The 20,632-nt window shown below is 41.9% G+C and overlaps 1 protein-coding gene across 14 annotated transcripts in view; it reads left to right on the top strand.

Moving 5' to 3' along the window:
* BCAS3 (BCAS3 microtubule associated cell migration factor) overlaps positions 1-20,632 on the top strand; it is a 361,836-nt gene that overhangs the window by 96,782 nt on the left and 244,422 nt on the right. For all 14 annotated transcript variants that reach the window (XM_061470541.1, XM_061470542.1, XM_061470543.1 and 11 more), the window contains one exon: positions 10,663-10,796. In XM_061470541.1, coding sequence (XP_061326525.1) covers positions 10,663-10,796 — 134 coding nt within the window. The remainder of the gene's footprint in view (positions 1-10,662; positions 10,797-20,632) is intronic.

Here is a 20,632-nt window from a genome sequence, read left to right on the forward strand (position 1 = left end):
GGAAATGCCATGTGTTGCCTGCTGCAGTTAACGTGTGTTTCAGTGGCATAAGTTGTCTCAGTCAGGGTTGCGGTGGAGTCAGTGGTGGTGAGGCAAGAGGAGAATGTGCTTTCTAAAGCTGAGAACTCTCCGTGCGCTCCGGCTGCCGGATTCACGCAGCAGTTCTGTGAGTGGGTGTGAGGGTGAATAACCTCGGGGTCTGGAGAGAAATCCCCCGCCTGCAGTTGAACTCGGGTGGGGTTTTTGCAGGCAGAATGCTGTGTTTCTGCCAGGCTTCTGAGGCGCTTCTCAGCCCTTACAGAGATCTGAGACAGTTAATTTGTGTTCTTCAGGCTGACACCATTCCTTACGAACACGCAGAGGGATGCTGGCTGTCTGCTGTGGTGACTAATTGCACAGCTTTATTTCCTTTGATTTTATGTATTCGTCTGTGCTGCTGAGTTGGGGTAGTCTTACACAAGGAAAGAATAATTTCTGGCTTATCCTGAGAAGCAGAACCAGGCTGTCCCCTTGCTGGGGATAAACTGTATAAATCAGACCTTCACAGGACTAACATACTTACCTGTTGTTTTAAACCTTCACACAGAAGGGTACTTTGTAAGCTTTATACTGATTACTGTAATGCTTTTGGATCACAAGGTCCTAAGGATGCGTATGTGTGATTAAGCAGCATGTGAAAACAGGTATATACCTCATTTTCACAGTTTATAGATAAAGTGTAGAGATATTAGCCCTAAGTTTCAGACACATCCACCAGTTCTGAGAGACTTGATATTCAGATAGCGAGTATGATTTGGAGGACATCTGTTACGGTTTTATCCATCTTCAATGTGAGCTGCAGTGCTGCTCTTCCTCTGTAGCTCTGCCTTCTATAGAAGCCTCAAGTTATGCAGACCAATGTAATGAGTAACTCTGGACATCAGGCTGAGCTGCAGAACAGGCAGGCAAGCAGAACAGGAAATTGTACTTAAGTCTTAATTCCTTTTTTTCACCTGTGGCAATTGGCAGTGCACAATCCAAAATGGTCACAGCCTCCTCTTCTCCAAATGGGGTTCCTAACATCTCTCCTGCCAAGGCGTTCCGAGGAGGCAGTCCAGGCACCATGGGCACCGTGGTTGTGGCAGGCTGCCCTTCAGATGCATGTGCCTTCTTTCTGTGGTGCATTTGGCACAGCCTTTGGCATGAATTCCTCCAAAAAGTCATAGCTGCACAGTAACTGTAACAGCACAAGCCAGTGAATTATGGCAGGATGGCAGGACCTCCCTGTTGAGCTGGGACGAGCTCGGTTGGAATTTGGCTGTAGTGTAGGACACTGCTGATGGGCAGCAGAGCTTTGCTGTCATTTCTTTGCTCTTACTCCTTGTTACTGGGAGCCTCCATACAAATGAGTCTATTACTCGTGTTTGTCTTGGGAATCGGGCTAAGAGTAAGAGCTTGCACATCTATTTGAAGTGTGTTTAAATCTCATTCATTGCTGTTAGCGTGAGGTTTGTGCCCCGTTTCTCAGGCTGGGGAGGGAAGTTTTCTTTGCCAAGAACTATATGTACCGAACTCCAGTGGGTGGCTGTGGGTAGCCAGGAAAGATGAGAGTTCTCCTGTATAGGAATTTTTTTAGAGGTTGTGCTTCAGTTGCCAGTTTGTTAAGGCCAGTAACCAGCTTCACAGCCTCTGAAAAGGACATTCTGTTACAAAAGCTTAGTGGTGGTCCTCTCTTGGGACTCTTTCAATAAAAGCTTTTCTCTACACGTCTTAAATGTAGACATAGAGGTGTTTGCCAGCTACAGGATTCTGCAGTGGGTTCTTACCGTTTTAGAGGGAGCAATAGAGGCAGTATTTTTGAGTACAAGTCCTTAAAACCAGACTGAATATATGGCAATTAAGTAGCACGTTGCTGTAGCTAAGTACACGTTCCATTTGGCAGTAGCACCAGCCTTTAAATTGGTGGGATGGAAAAGGTATATTCTTATATATATAATTAATATGTATTAACTTATATATATCGTGTAGAGAAGTGTAAATTCATGCAGCTACCTTGCTGTTCAGAATGGGATGCATTATTGGACCAAGATAGCTTCTACATAAGGCAGGAAAGATACAGGATGTAAGACTTGATCCTTATGGAGCTGAGGGCAAGGTGGTAAGAAAGATTCCAAGGAAATAGGTTTAGAGTGGAAGAAAGGAGTTCTTAGTGAACAAGAAGAGGGAGACCTTTCAAGCTGTGGCAGTTGACTGAGTGAATGGTGGCATAATTCCAGCAGTGCAAGGGAGAGGGGATAGAAGTGTGCAAATAGGGTAGAAAACAAAGAGCAGAACTCCAGGGTGCGGGACAACTTCAGTCCAGTTTATAAGATGAGGGCAGGTTAAAAGCAGGGTATGTTGAAAATGAACTGTAAGAACTTCAAACTTTTAACTTCAGGGCTTGAAAGCTAATAGGAAACCTGCAGCTGTCACTCACTCAAGGTTATGCAGTAACTCAGCACCAGAGAAGAATATTACATAGGATCCCTGATTCTTAATCCATTGCTGAAACCAGTACATGACCTGTCAAATTCAGTTCATGTTTGTACTTTGATTTTGTTGCTGTTTAATTACAGTAATTTTAATGTCAGAGAAAGAAACTTTTCACATGCAACAGTCAGGTCGTAGAGAGCTAAAAGCTGCTGGTTTATAAATGTGTTCTGCTTTGCAATGTGTTAAATGATGTGCTCTCTAGGAGTGTTGCTGCTGCCAGGTTAGCAGCTGAGAGCTGGGAAGTGCAACCCAGCTCAAATTTAAAATAATTATGCTTCCTTGGCTACAAAGGAGAATTTCCCCCCATTAATACTGAGGAGATGAATGTTGGAGCAGCAGTAAACCAGATGACACCGTATACCCCTTTGGATGCCTGACTGCACCTTTAACAGACCTGAAATTCCTCTGATTATTTAAATGTTCTATATTGAAATGTGACGGTGGCCTTGAGTTAATAGTTAAAGAGGTTTAAATTGGAATGTCTCTGCAGAAGTCTTTCCCATTGATCAGAGCAAGTAGGCAGAAAAATACCTTATATGCTCGTTGGGAAGCACTGATAGCGCCTCGCAGACTCACAGGAATGGTTTTCTTTCTGGTTTTCCTACCTGAGGTGTACAGTCTCTTATTAAACATGTAGATGGGTTTAAGTTTTGGAGAGATCTTTTATAGCTGTAGAAGGTAATTTATTGCAGTAGTGATATGGTTCCAAAGAGCACCGTGGCTGTGCTTGGACTTTTATACCGACTGCAACTATTTTGCAGGATGAATAGAATCATAGAATATCTCAAATTGGAATGGATCCATAAATTAATCTCATTCTGGAACATCACCTTTCTGGATGTGTCCTCTAGGGGCAAAGCTGTAATTAATGACAGAATAATTCCTTGGGTTTTGTCTGTGTAGCTGGAGGTTTTCTCAACCTGAATTATTGCCTTTGAAGACGGACGTATTAAAACCAAAGTTAATAGCGTCGTGTTTGATGAACTGCAGTTACAAAGATTGTGTCTCTTTATCGCATATGATGGGCCAGAAGGTGAGAAATAAGTCAAGATCTGTCGCTTGCTAGCATTGCTTTATGGTTTGCTTGTGAAGGAGAAGTGTCAGTGGAATTTCCTAGCAGCAAAAGTACAAACGAAAAGACCTTATAGAGAGGAGAAAATCTTGTCAACAGGTGTGCTTTGAATGACTACAAACAAATTATGTCTTTATCTGATTAGGAGGTAATTTCTCCTAATGAGAGAATGGAAATAGGAGAGGCTTAGTTTCTTTAAACATCAAAAATGTACAAATGTCCTAATCTAACGTTATGCATGGTGGCTTTATACGCTCCCGGAGAAAATGTCAGTTTATTGTAGCATGGTTCTTTAGTCCCCTTTTTATGATCATCTCTTAATAGAAATTTTACTCACCTTTTTATAGAAGTTTTCCATTTTGTTAAAATCTGCCAAGTTTGCAGGTAAATTAAGGTGAGTGTTAGCACAATGCTGACCATACTGAAGAGACCTGTGGGCTCACTTGTAATTTGTTTGGGTATCACTATTGCTCAATATAGTCTGATATGAATGGTAGATTCATATGAGTGATAGATTCATTATGAATTCTAAAACAGATTAAAGTTATTAGCAAACCAGCCATTTAGCACAGCAGGCATTGCTAATGGGGTGTTAAAGATGTACAACTGTATGGAAAGGGTAAAACTATTTCCTGTCTTGCAGTTAGTGGCAAGAGCTCTGTGGACTTCAGGGAGGTCAGGATTTTGCCCTCTTTCTCTCTAACATTTACTTTATCGTTATTCCAATGAAAGGAGAAAAACACAACAATATGTTTCAGCAGGAAAAATGTTTACTGCCATCTCTGCAACTAACTGAGCCCCATACATCAAACACTAACGGAATGGTGGTGGCTGTGGATTTGTGTCCCTTTTGGAGGAACTACAAGCAAGGCCAGAGTAAAAGGGAGTCTGTTCCCTTTGATCTTTTGCTCTCATTTGATCATTGCCCCCAGTGTGTGTTCTTTAGTTTTGAGAGGGAGGAACTCATCCTGATAAAGTTGTAGTATGTTTTGGGCAATCAGCTGCAGCCGGTTAGGGTTTGAAACTGGTGAATAGGTTTTGGTATATAAAGCATACCATTGAGCTGTCTGTTGGGCTTGGCAAATGGCTGACAGTTTCCATACATCCACCACAAGCTTCATATATTCAAATTGAATACATAATTGTCCTAAACAGGAATTCAGTTGTAGGTAATTATTTACTCACAAGATAATTTTTGTCTTCTCTTTCTTTTGACTTGCTAGGTGTGTTTTATATATATATATATATATGATATCTTCATGTGCTTGTATTGATTTTGATTGAAATGTCATTGTTAAAATCACATTTTTTAATCTAGTCATTTCTTTTTGAGACCAAATTTTGTATCTCTAGCACATGTCTTACACTTGGAAGCATACATGGGCTTAGTAGCACTAATATTTGGCTGTATTTTGACTAGCATCAAACTCAGAGAAGAATTTAGTGAATATAAATAAAGCTACTGTTCATAGGTCAGGTCATATGTTTCATAAAACCGTGAGCCATATAAACTTTGTCACATCTTAACGAGATACGTATGCAACTGCTTTTGCAAGAGGGCTGCAGTGGGATAGAGATCTATGCAGTTAGCGTGCAGAAGGTAGGAAAGCCGAGGACCTGTGCATGGACCGAATCAGGAGCGACTGTAAGTCAGTGTGGTTCCGCTGAGCTCTCTGATCCTGTACTTTGAAAACCTGTAAACCATAATATTAATGTTGCATGGCATCTGTGCTCATATCGAAAAAGTAAGACCTGAGGAGTTGTTCATAGTTTTTCATCGCTGCTCGTGGAAATGGCGTGGTTGTGCAGTGGCTCTGCAGGTCTCTATATGGCTGTGCGTGCATGGAGATCTAAGAGTTGCATTCCTACATTAAGTATATCCGTGAATATGTTTCCTCCACGCAGATGCATGCCTGCTTTCCTAACATTTGTGCCCTTGGTGTTTTTAAAACAAATCCAACACAGCTTGAACATGTTGAGCTCTTCAGTGTGTAATTACAGAATGACATTGTTTTGGAAGGCGGAAAAACCCTTCTGTTCCTCTGCAAGCTGGCATTAGTTAAAGTGAAGTTACTCATGCAACTTAAACCCAAGGTGAAATTGCAAGTACCTCATTTGTATGCATATAATAAACAACTGTGCAATTAGATAGGTGTTATAAATAGGATGTGGTGGAGATGCTCAGGCTACTCAGGTTTCCTAGATTTTATAGCAAGTCCCCAGCCGAGATTTGCTGCTCTCTAATTTTGCCGTTTGGGCTAACCAGCTGACGCCTAGTTGAAAAGAGTTATGTTCCTACAAGGCCACAGAAGCCTTAGTATTCAGCCTTCGTCTCCTTCGGATTGCGGAGAACTCTGTGTACCATCAGCAACTTCAATCCCACCCTTTAGGCCAACCCTCATCTATCAAACCCGGGCTGAGAGAGAGCGAGAGGAAGCTCCCAGATAAACATACAGCAGCGCCTAAACTCCTAATCACTCTGGGCTTCCGCTTCCAGGCCCTATAATTAGAAGTCCTTCTTTTCCTTGTATTCCCAGTTGACGCAAATGCTTTTTGTGGCTTGGCACCTCATTTAGGGCGTGGGCTTAGTTTATGGCCAGGCCAGAGTCTGGTTTAGTCTTCTGATACTGCATAAATAGCTCTTAACCCACAGTCTACATCTGTACTAGTTTTTCCTTTTATGCATATATTCTCTGTCGTTTTTAACGTTTCTATCCTGAAAAGAGGCTTATTGTTTCCCCAACAGAATGCACGAAAAGCGGGAAGCTGTAAATAAGGGCAGCTGTATCTCTCAGGTAAAACAAAGCTTAGGCAGTTGTGGGGTTTTTTTCCATCTAGGGTATCTGTGCCTTTTAAACTGGATTTTAATCATCTCAGTGGATCTGAGAAACCACACAGTAACCCAGTCATTAGTTTAACCTAGCTGCGCCCCTCACATTAGGGGTAAGCAGAATCAGAATTGTTGCAGGGAGATACCTATTAAGTAATATCTGCTTTACACATAAATTTCCACTGGTTCTGTGTATGCAAGACGCTCAATTGATTTCAGATGTTATCTGTGAAACAGGGATTAATGCCAGTTTGAAAAATAAGCAGGAAATCCTCGAGAATTATTCACTTTTCATCTATGATTATTCATACGTCAAGTACATCGTAAGAGAAAACATTTTGGACTGAACCTATGACAGCTTTAACCCATATTTCCGTCTAAACAGGTTTGGGGGGAAACTGTCACAAGGTCTTTTAGAGGGTTGAGTTGAAGTTTCCTGCATTTGAAAGTGAAAGTGAGGTGAGGACCAAGGCTCAAGTTCATGTTTCTCTGCTGGGATTTGGTGTTTCTATTTGGGGGGCTGCTCCTTTTGTTGTAGGGAGGTGGAGAAAGGAGCAAAATGGCTGGGCTGTTGTAATTGAAAGCTGTGATTCTTCAGTGCAAAGTCACGAGAGCTGGAAAATCCCACCCCCAGACGCAAGTCAAACGTTCTAAACCAGTAGTGATTTATTGGTCCAATAGCGGGAGTGAGATACTTCAAAGTCCTGGTTTAGAAATACGCGCTCTTTCCCATCTGTGGTATTGTGCATGGGACCGCTGTGTTGACCCAGGTTCTGTGAGGATGTATTTGTATTTCACATGCAAGCAGGAGTATGAAAGGCCCTCCTTTACCTTACTGAAATACAGTCACTAACAGAAGGAAGGGCCTGTTTTCCCTCAGTTTTCATCTAATAAAATGCATTGATTCCAAGCAGTGACAGACAGCAGGAGTTTAGATTAGGCATGCAAAACTGCCAAATCAGATAGCTCCCAGCTTTCTCTTTTTAAGCCAATTCCCTTCCACCCGCAAATGTATTATCTTTCACCTCTACACCCCTTCAGGTTAGCAAAACCAGACGAAAACCCCAGGCCCAAAAAAACCCAAACCCCCAAACCCCAAAGGCATCAATATGGAACGAAAACCTATGTAAATCATATGGAACCGATCAGACCTGCCAATAGACAAGAGCATTTCACATCTTCATTTGTTCAGGTATGGCGTGTACCATCAAAAGAACAAACAGCTAACACCGTACACTGTCTGGGTTTGTGTATGTTGGAGTGTGTGGTCCCAAAGCGAGCTGCCTGCCAGTGCCCTGCTCCGACTGAGATCACAGGTTTGGGAAAAGATCTTTGTGAGGAGAAGGGTGGAATTCTCTGCTGCCCACGTACCGTGGGGTTTGCTGCACCGTCCGCAGCCACCTACGTTTCCAGCCAGTATTGGAAATGAGATCCTGGTTAGCTAAACAGCCGATGGATTTGACGGACAACACAGCGTGGTAATTCCTGTGTTTTCACTGGCTCGGGATTATCACATAGCTTTCTGGTTCCAGCTTCCAGGCAGGTTTTTGGCTCTTTTCAAGGGTTTTTTTTACGATCTTCATCGCACCGTGCCATGTGATGGGATACGCATGAAGACCGCTGCGCTCAGATCTCTGGGTGCACTCAGCTCTGCGTATGTATTTATAAGAGACTTCTAGCACTTTGGGGGGGGGGGGGGGAAAGAAAAAAAACCCTGGTTTTCTGTGGCCGTCTGCTTACTGTTGAGAGGAGCTTTATGTGTTCATCTCTTCCAGCTTCCCCTTCTCCAAAGGTCCTTTCCATCTGGAATAAGAGAGAGCTCGAACGGACCAGAAGCACGCTCAGCTTCTATATAAAGCTATCTAATGCGTGAAGGGAGGCAAACATGGGAATGTGGAAAATAAATTCTCACTGTGTTGAATTAGAATCATTTGGAATATCCTCGCTCCGATAGTGGCAGCCTAATGCTAGCACACAAACCCCTATTTGCTTCCAGCTTTCTCCACTGGAAATGCTATATATTATTGAGGACGGCACACTTCACTAGAAGGGAAGTCTATTTTGTGATGCTGCAGAACAGAATTAATGCAAATTGTGTGCATAATCCCACACTAAAGACTTGGCTGACTTGCACTTGAGCAACTTTAGCTGTATTTCCTATCAACACAGTCACTACAAATCAAGGAAATTGCCAGTTAAGCCAACATTAACATCCCAACCAACCTCAACTCACATGCCTTACCGCCCAAACATAATACCCAAATGCACTCATGGATTTCTTAGCTCCATAACAAACTCTCTTTCATTTCTAACACTCAGGATCCAAGTAACAGCCTGTAACTGTAAAAGCATGTCTACTGGAGGGAATCTTGCTGAGGTCAGATTTAAGATTCTGCGTTTGTGTGATTCCGAGGAAATGGATGTGTGCAGTGTGGGTGGCCTCGCGCTCTGGCCAAGCCCTACCAGCATCAGTGGTCAAGCTGAGAAGGAAACCTGTAGCAGTTTTGTCTCTAAATGCAGTTAGGGTTTCTTTTCAGTTTTGTGCCTTGCTGCTGGTGGGCCTCAGTCTCGAAAGTATTTGCTTACCTTCCCGAGATCCTTATTTCAGGAGGGGCATGGTCAAGAGAAACTGAGGCAATCGCCTGTTTGTGCTCCCATGATGTCTGCAGTGCTGCAGTGTTATCGTATCCAGAGGCTTCAGGGCTGTGCTTTGCCTCCCATGAGCTGAGGCCTGTGTTCACAAATCTGCTTCAGCTTCAGAGGAGGAGCGGGGGAGTGATGTTGGGCCCCAGAAATTCAAGGCTGTGGCTGCTGAAATCCTTCTATTTGGGCTTGAGGGAAGGGGGATTCCAGGAGGGAGAACACTGAGGATGCTGATGTAGTGATGCTGTTACGGTGATTCGGTGGAAGAGTTAATCTTCATTAAGAGAGTGTTTCCCTGCTGCTCAGTGCACACAGGGATTGGTTTCCAGATCTCTACAGTGGCACATGCCAGGACTTCAGTGGTAACGGGCGAGAGCTCCCAGACCTGTACCATGCATGTTTGCTTAGCAGTGAGCACAAGAGGAAAAGATGAATTGTGGAGCCATGTGTAAATAAACTGGGAAAGCGAACAGTCTCTTATGGCAGATAGAACATAATCATTTATCCTTTGGAATAGGTGTCCTGGAAAACACAGAGAACTGAGTTCTCCTCCTGCAGGATAAAAGGGTTCAATTGTGATTTATGTGTGGAAATTCCTGGTTTTCTTTAACAGAGGGTACCTTGGCAATTATTTAGAAGGCACTTCGATGTAACTGTTAAACTGCTAAAGCCACTTTGTACTTGACATTAATGTCGGAGGACAACTTTGGATGATAAATTCTTTAATTTCATTACTAAGCATGGTCATGTGGGCGTTTTTATCCAGAAAAATAAATCTCATGTTCATTTATTATGGTCCTAAGTTCTGCCATGATCCATACTTTCCTTGATGTACAAAACCCCTTATTTTTTATATAAAAACTTACAGTAAATTCACTTCAGATATGTTTGTAAATGTTTAAAAACTGGGTTATGGAGTGACACATAGTGGAAGAAAAAAGTAAATAGCATATATAAGTTACTGTGATTCTGCTGATCTAATATAATCATTTCAGTACATCCATCAGTGACCTGGTTTCAATGAAGTTAGTACCTAATTTAATATTTCACTGCAAGCTCTCAGCTCTGATTTGCTGCCTTTCAAGCAATAAATCAGACAGTTTCTTTCACATGCATTTATAAGGAAGATGTTTCTTCAGGCTTGTTTTTGGTCTGGATTGTTTTGGCTCTGTTTCGATAATGTCTCTTCTTCCAAAAATTAATAACTGTGGAAACATCAATCTTTTTTATACTGGCTCTTTCTCAGTGAAGAGCATTTTGGGGTTTCGCTCTAACATTCATCACTTCAGTGCTTCATATTGGTCACACAAGTTCTCAGCTTCACTTAGGATATTCCTTGATTTTTCAGTTGGCTTTCATAAATCTGCATTGTGATGTGTTCATAGTAATAGTGTTAACATGAGTTTGGTTGAACTTCTGATTCATTTTTATGAAGTGAATCCCTTTCAATTCGGTAATATCCTGCAACTGTTTTCTGTCGTTTCCAGGAGACAAAGCGTAAGCCACGCTCGCCTTTTTAGATAGACATTCTTAAGCCTCTTCTTTTGCAGTGATTAATCTCTTATGCTTTTGTGTTTCTTTTTTCTTTTCTTTTTGTTTTACCCAGGGATGTTGCTGGTCACTACTGACACATTAGGCCATGATTTCCATGTTTTTCAAATACTGACACATCCTTGGTCATCATCACAAAGTGCCGTCCATCATTTGTATACACTTCACAGGGGAGAGACTGAAGCCAAAGTAAGTTAAACTATTTGCTGAAGAATAATCCCCAGACACCTTATACATTTCGTGTATGTTGGCACTTTAATGTTTGTTTCAGCACACAAAGAGCCTTTCTTACGTTGTAGCCACAGAAAGGATAAAAGCACAGCGTTTAACCTGGACAATAATAAATTCTTGCCCTTTACAATGAGGTGCTGTCAGATTTATTCAGATATGACACTAGCTGCAAAGAGCCCAGATTATTAGCCGTGTTTGTACTTAACCTTTTCTCATGTAACATGTTAAACATTTGTCTGGTGCCCGTGAAGCAACTGTCAGGGTTTGCTTGACTTTGGTGGTAAAACCAAAGATGGACACTTAGAGAGTTGAAAGGAAGAGTTAATCAAAAGACCGTGATTAACTTCTGTCTACACTTCAGCCCAGTGGGTGAACCCACTGGAAGCTGCAGTGGTGTGTACTTACCTTTCCAGTTTAGAAATCCCACTCTTAAAGGTGGAAGACTCAATCAGGCTATTGGCAGAGGGTGAAAAAGTCTGAAATGGTGTTTTAAATAACGCTCAGTAACCTGGCTTACTGGTAAAGTGGATAAAAGAGAGAGATGACATTTGCTGAGCGTCAGCATGGTAAAAGCAGTGCAGCGTGTTGTGCTTGAAGCCTTCACTGCAGTGCTCCTAGGCATCAGGAGAGCCTCACCTTTGCAGCATCGAGTAACTGTTGGAGAACCTGTTTTAAATGCATAAATAACAATGTCACCACAGGGGAAGAAATGAGTATTGCACTTGCTGATGCAATTACACACTGAAAGCACAGACTTGTGACAGGCTGGCACATTTAAACTAGTGTGACAGGGAGAAGCCTCAGGCACTGTGGTTATGACCCCGACACTGGAAGCTTGGATTATTGTGGTACAGTGACTGTAGTTCCTTCAAGCTATGCTTTTTTTTTCCTATGAGTTGTGCAGTTTCCCTTATGGCTTTTGCCTTACCTTTGTAACAAGTACAATCTGAAAACTTTATTTATAATGTAGTAGTGGTTGAGGATGTTTCAATCTGTGTGAATTTAAACTACTGGTAGTTTAAATACTCTGAAGCTTTGCTGCTACTACTCTGGAACAGTGTAATTACTATTATAGGCAGTGGTTTATTATAGGAAGGAATAATGAGTGTGGAAAGTGAGAGGAAATAAGGAAAAACTGTCCATATGGGATACAGTACTGGTAAGTAATTTTTATCAATAATATAAAGGTCATTGGGATCTGTGTGTATACATATACTTTGTCATTTGAGCATGTACTATGATGTGTTTAATGTGTTAGAGTTATTTTTGTTCTACTTTCATACAAAAAGTGGGAAATATCCTGTAAGCAGTGTTGAAACCCAAAGCATAGGACTCCAGTCACTAGGAACAAAGAAGTTCTTCTGGTTTTTACAGCTGATAAATTTGTTTTTAAGGCATACATTGCAAACCACCCATAACATGGCTTAGAGAATAAACCTTTCTTGACACATGTTTTTGGGGGGATATAATATTAGCATCTCTGGGAAAGCATTGCATTAAAATCCTCAGAATCAACATAGTAAAGTTTTTTCCCAGTTTGCCACATAGCTTTCATTTGGGGTGGGAACAGTGTAGCTTTTGGGGCAGTATAAAGTAGGGAAAATTGTAACCAGTCTGAGGCACATTGATGGATTTCACAACTCTCCTGATAATTGAAGTATCCAGCAACAAGGTTGCGTTGGTACCTGTGATGCTCAATTCACATCTGTGATTTAAAATCTTTACATAATATGACTGGGTTTACTTTTTCTTTTGGAATAACAGTGCCTGTAGTTGTTTAGTGAGAAGGGGAGGATGTGGTGCTGCTCTTCTGTTCTGTAAGTTTCATGTATGAGTAGCATTAGACAAGAATTTTGGAGACTATTCAGTTTAAATTCCCTGTGAAGACATTCTGAGGCACACACCGGGAGCCTCTGTACCTCCTGTCTTGGTTAGAACAGTATTTGCACATTTGCAACCAGACTTCTGTTTCCCCCTCCTTGGTTTAAAGCTAACTGTGAATCAAGGCCAATGGTCTTAAAGGTCACCTTCTGTACTGGAGCTATAAAAAGTTCTAATTTGTGTTGATGGACATGAGTGATTATCAGTGTCAAAAATTGTTTAGCTAGACCCCGTTATAAATTGTTTCAACATCCTCATGATGCCCTTGTTATATGTGGTATTTTAATGTCCATACTGAAATCATCTGCTTTTGTACGTGAGATTCTGGCCAATGGAGCTTTGCCACACACTTCCCAGAATATCCTCATGTCCCATGCGTGATTTTTCTTTTCTTCCCTTGTGATCCATTAGCGTGTTCTGGTGTTATAAGGCCATTTAGTTCATGGACAAAGAACTGGTACATTGGTAATGTCTATAAAAGTTTCCTGTACTTGTCTGAGTGGCTGTGTCTGAGCTGTGGGACACAGGATTTCCCTGTTAGGGATCGGTGCTGCTGCACAAATTGACTGTACATGGAGTACTCTGTAAGACCAGTTTTTCCAAGGAATATTGGATATGCGTGTATGCTTTGTGCAATAATTCATGGCGTGCCACTTTCGCTCTGGGAGCAGAAACTTGGGAGCCATATATCTTGGTGTTCCAGATATGGACAGGTATATCGTGTGTTACATGTTTGAATTGTAACAAATTCAGCCCTGGGGTATCCCCTCTTGCAGGGCTGCACAATTCCCAGTTCTCCCTTTTATGTTGTGTTTAGTGCTTGAAGGGCAGAGCAGTAGCTTGGATTTTCACGTCTGTCTCCTAAGAGGAGGTGACAGGAAGTCCCCTCTGTCGTTCACATCTTAAGTGGATTAAGTTGCACACTTAATGTATATTAAAGAAGAAGCAGCAAGTGTTGTCATTAAATAACGGTGTTTTCTGATCGATTTACTGCAATCAAGCAGTGTCTCTGAGTCACCCACATGTCTTTCTCCTGAGTCAGATGTTTTAGCCGTGTGGTTCCTTTGACAAAACTAAAGAATATATCTTTCATTTTTCTAAATTCCTGATAAATTCTGGTTTGGGGTTGAGAAATTTCAGTCTAAAAGACCATTTCTACCTTTTCCTGACCATTTCTGAAATACAAAGCCTGGGTGTACAGACATCTCCAGGGCTTTTGTCTCCTTTTGTCAGGATCTTGCCCTTAGCCAAAGCAGAATTCATGCTAAGCATTTGCAATGAGTTGGCCACTCCAACCAGGCAGTGCTGCTGAAACCATAGCATTAATGAATGGGGTAAATCAGAGACTTCCTATTTTAATTTTAAGAAAAGAAAAGTGAAAATGGATTTAGTACAGAATGTTGTGTTTGTATTGGTAATCCATCCTAATAGCTATGCTTGTGCATTACAATGCTTTGTGCATTCCAAACATGTAATTTTCTGCCTGATGGAAAAAGGGATGGAGCTGTCACAGATTCTTCCACAAAGATAAGCTTTCCCTGCACCAAAATGTTGCTCACAGCAGATTGTACCAGTATTCAGTGTCTGGTCACAGGCACTTCCTGACCAGCTGATGGTCACTGTACCCTGGAGTGGTGTCCAAAGGCATTTGCTAGCCATCTTTCAAGTACTTTTGTTGGTCATCTTCTTCTTAGGGCTTGTCTGCCGTGCCAGTCCACTTGGTGCTGGCTTCATGATGCTGAAGAGATGTGGGTACTGTGCTTGGTAAGGTGGTGGGTATTTTAAGCTTCCATTCCCCTTGACACACAGTTAGGGTAAGTAGTGGTATTGTCCCTGACTGTTCACAGCTAGTCTTCATAACATGGTTATCCTTTTCTTTTCCTGCACGCTTTGAACCATAAAACAGCGTTACTGGGTTCTAAAGTACTGTTATTGCAAATCTGTGTTGTATTTGCTGACTTTGAGCAGCAAGGATAGGAAGAGGCCTGTGTGCTGACTAAACATTGAGTCAGGCCTGCAAACATCACTCAGTTCCTGTCAAAGCCGCTGACTTCTTTGTGTGACTCAGGTGAGGATGGGGTGATGAAAAGTGGACTTCTGCCTTGGAAGGGAATTGTGAGGACAACGGCCATGAAAGGATGTGAAGTGCCCAGATACTCCATTGGTTCGAGTGACGCGAGTCCCAAGGTCACAATATTCCAAGTTACTTTTCTGCAAACACGGACAGAAGTCACTATTTCAGTTACATTGGATTACTGTCTTTTAGTCTTTAAGTGCCACTTATGCTTTAGGATGTTTTTGCCTAAGAGAACACAAACCCGTGTGTTTGCTGCGCTGTTACATTGTGAAGGCTCATTGCAAGTGCTGGTTTTATTTAACCATACCAGAGAGAGAACTGAAGCTCTCCATGCTTGCACAGTTCAGCTGCAAAGGGGAAAACTGTGCATGTGTATTTGGGGCACGTTTTGGCTAAGGATACATTTCCTTGTCCTACAGCTCTTGCAAGTAAGTCAACACTTACTGCGCTCATTTTTTTACCCAAGAGCATTGAGGAAGGTTTTTAATGAAGGTATAGCATGTTCTGAGCTGAGGAAGCTCATTTACTTAACAATGGAAGTTAGACTGTCACCCGAGGAGCCTTCCTCTTTGATCTGAAATGGTAAACAGAAAAAAACCCAAATCCCTGAAAACAGAATTATCTCAACCTCGAACAAATAAACGCAATGATAGCATCAGTGGGCTGCTGGCCAGGGTCCTGTGTCATCTTTTATGCTGTCAGGCTTCTGTTATTCTGACTCTCAGACTGCTGCTGTAGCTGAGTTCAGCCAGCGCAGGTAAACAGAGGGAATGATAAAACCATTCCAACGGGGGCTGCTGCAGAACACGAGCAATTTTACACTTCCCTCGGGAAAGCATGGATGTTTTGTGACGTGATTTCACAGGGACTGTTCAAGGTTGTGTCACGAGCTGTGTCCAGGTAGTGAAACACTGGAAGGGTTTACAAATGTGATGGAGACCTCTGTGGTTATTAGAAGTTTCTTCCTATCCTTGACATAGTTATGGAGTTGCAATTACTGGAATAGTCTCTGGAAGAGAGACTTCCTTATGTCTGGAAAGAACCTGGGGACAGTCTTGTCATAATAAAGATAGATTTAGGGAAGTCGATCAGTCTTTGATGGAAGCAGACAATAAGAGACTGCTGCAATTAAAAGTAGCTTAACTATCTTGAGGAGACAGAGCTGTACACAGAGTGGCAGCTGCAATTTCACTTATTAAAGGAAAGCAGCTACTCTGGCTCAAGGATCCTACCTGAGTGTCTCGCAATGGCCAGATTCTGCTGTAGTTTTTATACAAAACTGAAATCAGCTTTGACGACTCATGGAGACAGCGTTGGGCCTGTGTGGCTCTGATAAATCCTATTGTGCAGTCCATGATTTTATTATTTTTTCATCTGTTTTTTACTCCATCATTTCCTTGATTTTCCCACCAAAACAAAATCAGATGCAGACCAGTTCTGTAATTTATTTTGACCCTTGCCTCCTCAGTCCTGCTGCTCCTTCTCGTTGTTTAATGATATTGGGGTTTTATTTCTGCCATGCCCCTGCAGAGCATGATTAAATACTTAAGTCGTGTCCTTCGAATGGTGTGTTTCCTCTGTGACGTTGCATAGTGTGCCTGAAACTGGCTTAAGTTCGTGTTGCAGTAGTGCCAGTCGTGCTTTATTATCGTTTCACTTCACTGTGGAAGTTTAGTTGAATGCAGTGAAATGCACAAAAATGTACAAATTGTACTTGGTATAAGTTACCACAATGGGAAAAAGGACCCTAGGGGAAAAAAGAGCACCAGAAAGCTCAAAATGTGCTTTAATATTTATGTGTTATAATTCCTGTGGAAACACATGGTTCAGTGTTGTGAGCTTTGTTTTCTAACTATTGCATTATGCACATACGTCAGGAGTGGATTTGCCTGGGGAGGTACGTGGTAGCCCAGCAAGGTCCTTCTCCTTCCTAAGAGCGTAAGTGGTAGTATACATTGAAGCACGGTGCAGCAAGTTAGTACAATATGAACTTTTAGAAGCCCTGAAATACAGAGTCTGGATATGGCTGTCAGTCAGTCCCAAAAGGGGTGGTAAACAAGGTCACTGCCTGTCCTGGGTGATTACTTGTGTCATCAGCCATTCCTTTGATGGGCCCTTTTTCATCCCCTGCTTTTGAAATAAGTTTTCTCTATGCTGCTTCGCTTCTGTTTTATTTTCTTTGGGTTAAGGCTTGATTTTTTAAAAGCATCTTTTGTGAATATGTTCTAATTATACCACGTTTCAATATGGAGGAGCCGTGGCAATAAGGAAGGAATTATGGCATAAACTCCCCTCTCTAAAGCAAGTGAATGTCTGTCAGCTGTGAAGCCTTTGGTTCAGATGCTTTCCTCCACGTTTCCAGAATATCAGAAGCAATTGTTTGATCTGTACAAGTTCAGTAAAGCTGAAGATGCACGGCATGTCCTGGTAGGACTCCAGGTATTAAACGATGTCTCACTCAGGTCAGACCCTGAACATGGCAGCTAAATTTTCATTCCGATTTCTGAAGGATTTTCATCGTAGCATTCACAGCACAGCCCATTAGGAGAGTGGAAGTTAAAAAGAAGCAGAAGAGCAGAGTCATTGAAGGAAAGCAGACTGAAAAGGAGTTTTACAGAGGTCTGAAGTGAATACTTTGGTGGAAAGGGTTGGAAGAAACAAATGGTGAAGGTGAGAGAAATGACAAAGCTGAAGGAAGCTGCATGGTGGAGGTCTCATTGTGTAATACAAGCGTGTTTAAAGACTTCTTTCTTAGCACCTGTAAAGAAAACCTTTCTCAGACTCTTATTTCCTTTCCATCAAAGTACTGGATGATTTCTTTCCAAGCTGTGCTAAAGCCTCCCGGAATATCCGGAACATTGTTGAATTGTCTCTGCTGGGACAACAGTCATCTTGTCCATGACTCTGAAAATAGGATTGACAGTTTTGTAAGGGTACTGGTTATTTTTTTCCCAACAAACTCGTCATTAGTACAGAGACGAGTCCGTAGCAGGCAGTAATATAAGAGGTACCTCATGTCTGGGCAGCCAGAAGCCCTTTTGGGTTTGACAAGTAAGATTTGGATTTGTGAAGGAAGCTGATAGTCTATAAAATATAGACAAACCTCCTGTGCAATGGGAGTCACAGAATACCTGGTTTAGGCATGGACAAACTGGAGGATGTGTGCTGTTACCCTTATAAAGTTCTGTAGTTGTGGTAAGTGCATTCCTTTGGGCCAGAAGAGCCTTTGGTGCTTTCTGATGAGAGCTTTGAGTATCCAGGGATTTCACTGAGCCTTTTGGATATGAGAAATGTAGCTTGAAGCTTAAGAAACAGAACTGCTCACAAACTAGGGGGATGAAATGAGAATGGAGGTAGGAGAAAGCACTGATGCTCCCACAAAAGTATTTAGTATTGCAGTTTGAAGTATCATAAGGGTTCCCAAGTTAAACAAAATCTCAGGTCTATAATTCCTTTTACTGGCCCAGACAGAAGAGGGTAGATAAAGTTTTGAAATAGAGATGTGAGTATTAAATCTGATGGTGACCTTGAGCTATAGAGTAAACTTTGCATCGTGAGAGATCTACTGTACTTTGTAGTTTATTAACATATATCTGTAAACACTATGGGGTCGTGATTGATCTTTGGTATCTAAACATTACATCATAATTAACAACAACTCCAGAAATATATTATAAATACATGAAATAATAGTACATTAACCTAAAGGACAGCAATAAATTGCAACGCTTAGCATAAACTTGAAAACCACTAATGGGCCACTGTGCAGTTTGTTTATACAATGCGCAGTCAAGAACTCTGTGTAATGTGCAGTAACAGCGTGGAGGAGAACAGCAAGGCTCATGTGATTAATTGATACCTATTCTTTTTCGTGGACAAACACAGCTGATTTTTTGAAGTCATTTCCAGCCTGCTGTGCCAAGCGTCCTCTTTTCAGCCTGGTTCACAGCTTTCTTCCAGGGCTACTGGAATGTTGCAGACTTCTTTGCGTTGCACAGATGGGTTTGTGCTGGTTTGATTCATGCCCTTGTATGAAATCAGAAATACTCTCGGAATTACCTCCTTGGACTCTCTGTGGTTCTGCTGCTCATCGCTCATCTGGGAATGACCAGTGTTCAAGGCCAGGTTGGAACTGGGTGATCTTAAGGTCCTTTCCAATCCATATAGAAATGTCATAGAATTCTGTGGTTCTAAGACAAGGCCATTTTTGAGACTGGTAGGAGATAGGTAGCATCACTGCATGTGTCACGGTGGTTTCCACAATACTTTTTGTCGCTGCCGACTAGGGTTTCATAACAGTATTCTTATAAATCCCAATTCATTTCACACTCATCTGTCATCACTTTTTTTCTTGTTATTACTGAGTCTTAAAAGTCTGTTTGTTCTTTGTGGTTTCAGCCATATTTTCAGTAGTCATGACCATGACACCCACTCCAACTGCAGCGAGTGTCCGTGATCGGTATTTTAAAGAGAGGGGTTTGGATTACGTTGTTCCAAGCTTTCTTCCTGAAGATCAGGAATACTTTTTTCTGTGTCATGTTTGTATGCTGCTGTTGTATGTGTGTTTTCAAACAACATAAAATCGTAAGGATGCGTACTGACATCCAAGTGCTTGTGTAGAAACACACACATTCCTGTTAGGCAGTAGTGAGATACGGGTTTTTTTTTTCTCTGTCATCTCATAGAAACATCCTCTAAAAGTTCTCTACCAAATGACATGAGGTAAGAGAGGGTATGTGGTAGATGTGAGTGAAAGCAGTGATTTAAAGAGTTTGGCTGTGAAATCAGCTGAAGGGCAGCAGGAAGAGATTGAAGAGGCACAGGCAGCCTGAGCCTGTCCTTCAAATATAGCCCAAATTGGTCAGTTCACAGGGAGATTTGTAAGTCCCTTCTAGAGATGCACTTGTGCAAGGAGCATGAGCCAGCTGAGCAGGACAGATAAAACTATGTTGGAGTTACAGACTGAGTGAGCAGAAGAGCAGAGAGGAAGGAGGAGAAAAGCTGTTTTCTCGAGGCTGGGACAGATAGATGCTCTTAGAAATTGGGAAGGAAATTTAAAGCTGGATCTAAAATAAATACCAAATATTTGGGAAGAGTGATGTGTCCAGAGGGGCCACATCTCACCAGAGGCACAGCTCTTCTTTGCATTGTTAGAAATTAGAAAAGAGGGCCTTGGATGGGATTGGAGTTGTAATGCAACAGCCTTAATGATTTTATTATCTTGGGGCTCTTTCTGTTGTAACTGAGACTGGCAGTTTGTGTTCAGTTCTTAGGTTTGATTTCGACCAGGAGAAATAGCCTCTTTAAACAGCAAATCAAATTCTCTTGGTGCCATAGTTTTTCTCTGACTCCACGCTTTGGGGTTTCCTTTTTTTGGCTCTTGTTAATCCCTGTGGGGTCTCTAATCCTTTTTGAGCAATCTATTAAGGTGAAACACTTTGTAGGCAAACTGGGAGCTCGGAGTGCTGTGACTTGATGTCAGTAATACCAGCATCACTGAAAGTGCCAAAGCTGTCAGGTTTTGGGGAGGTTGTTTGGTGGTATCATTAGCACATCATTTGGCTATGTCACCCCAGTTGAAAAGAGCAGGTGTGTAGCGCTGTTTTTTAGTTTATCTATGTAATGTCCATGAAGCATTTTGTGTCGTGACGGTCTGTCAGCCAAATATCTTGTCACAAGGCTTAAATCCTTGTTTTATCTCAAAGGCTTCGGGGCTCAGTTGGAAACTTGCACTTTGATGAATACTTGCTGCTTTTGTCTGGAATAGCTGGAGTGCATTTCTGGGATATTTGTCCAGATGTTATCAGTGTTTACTCCAGTTTGAGTACCTGCTGTA

Source organism: Pezoporus flaviventris, unplaced genomic scaffold (genome assembly GCF_033815535.1).
Source record: "Pezoporus flaviventris isolate CSIRO_AGI_PZ_B2104156 unplaced genomic scaffold, CSIRO_AGI_Pfla_v1 ptg000063l, whole genome shotgun sequence".
Lineage (NCBI taxonomy): Eukaryota > Metazoa > Chordata > Aves > Psittaciformes > Psittacidae > Pezoporus > Pezoporus flaviventris.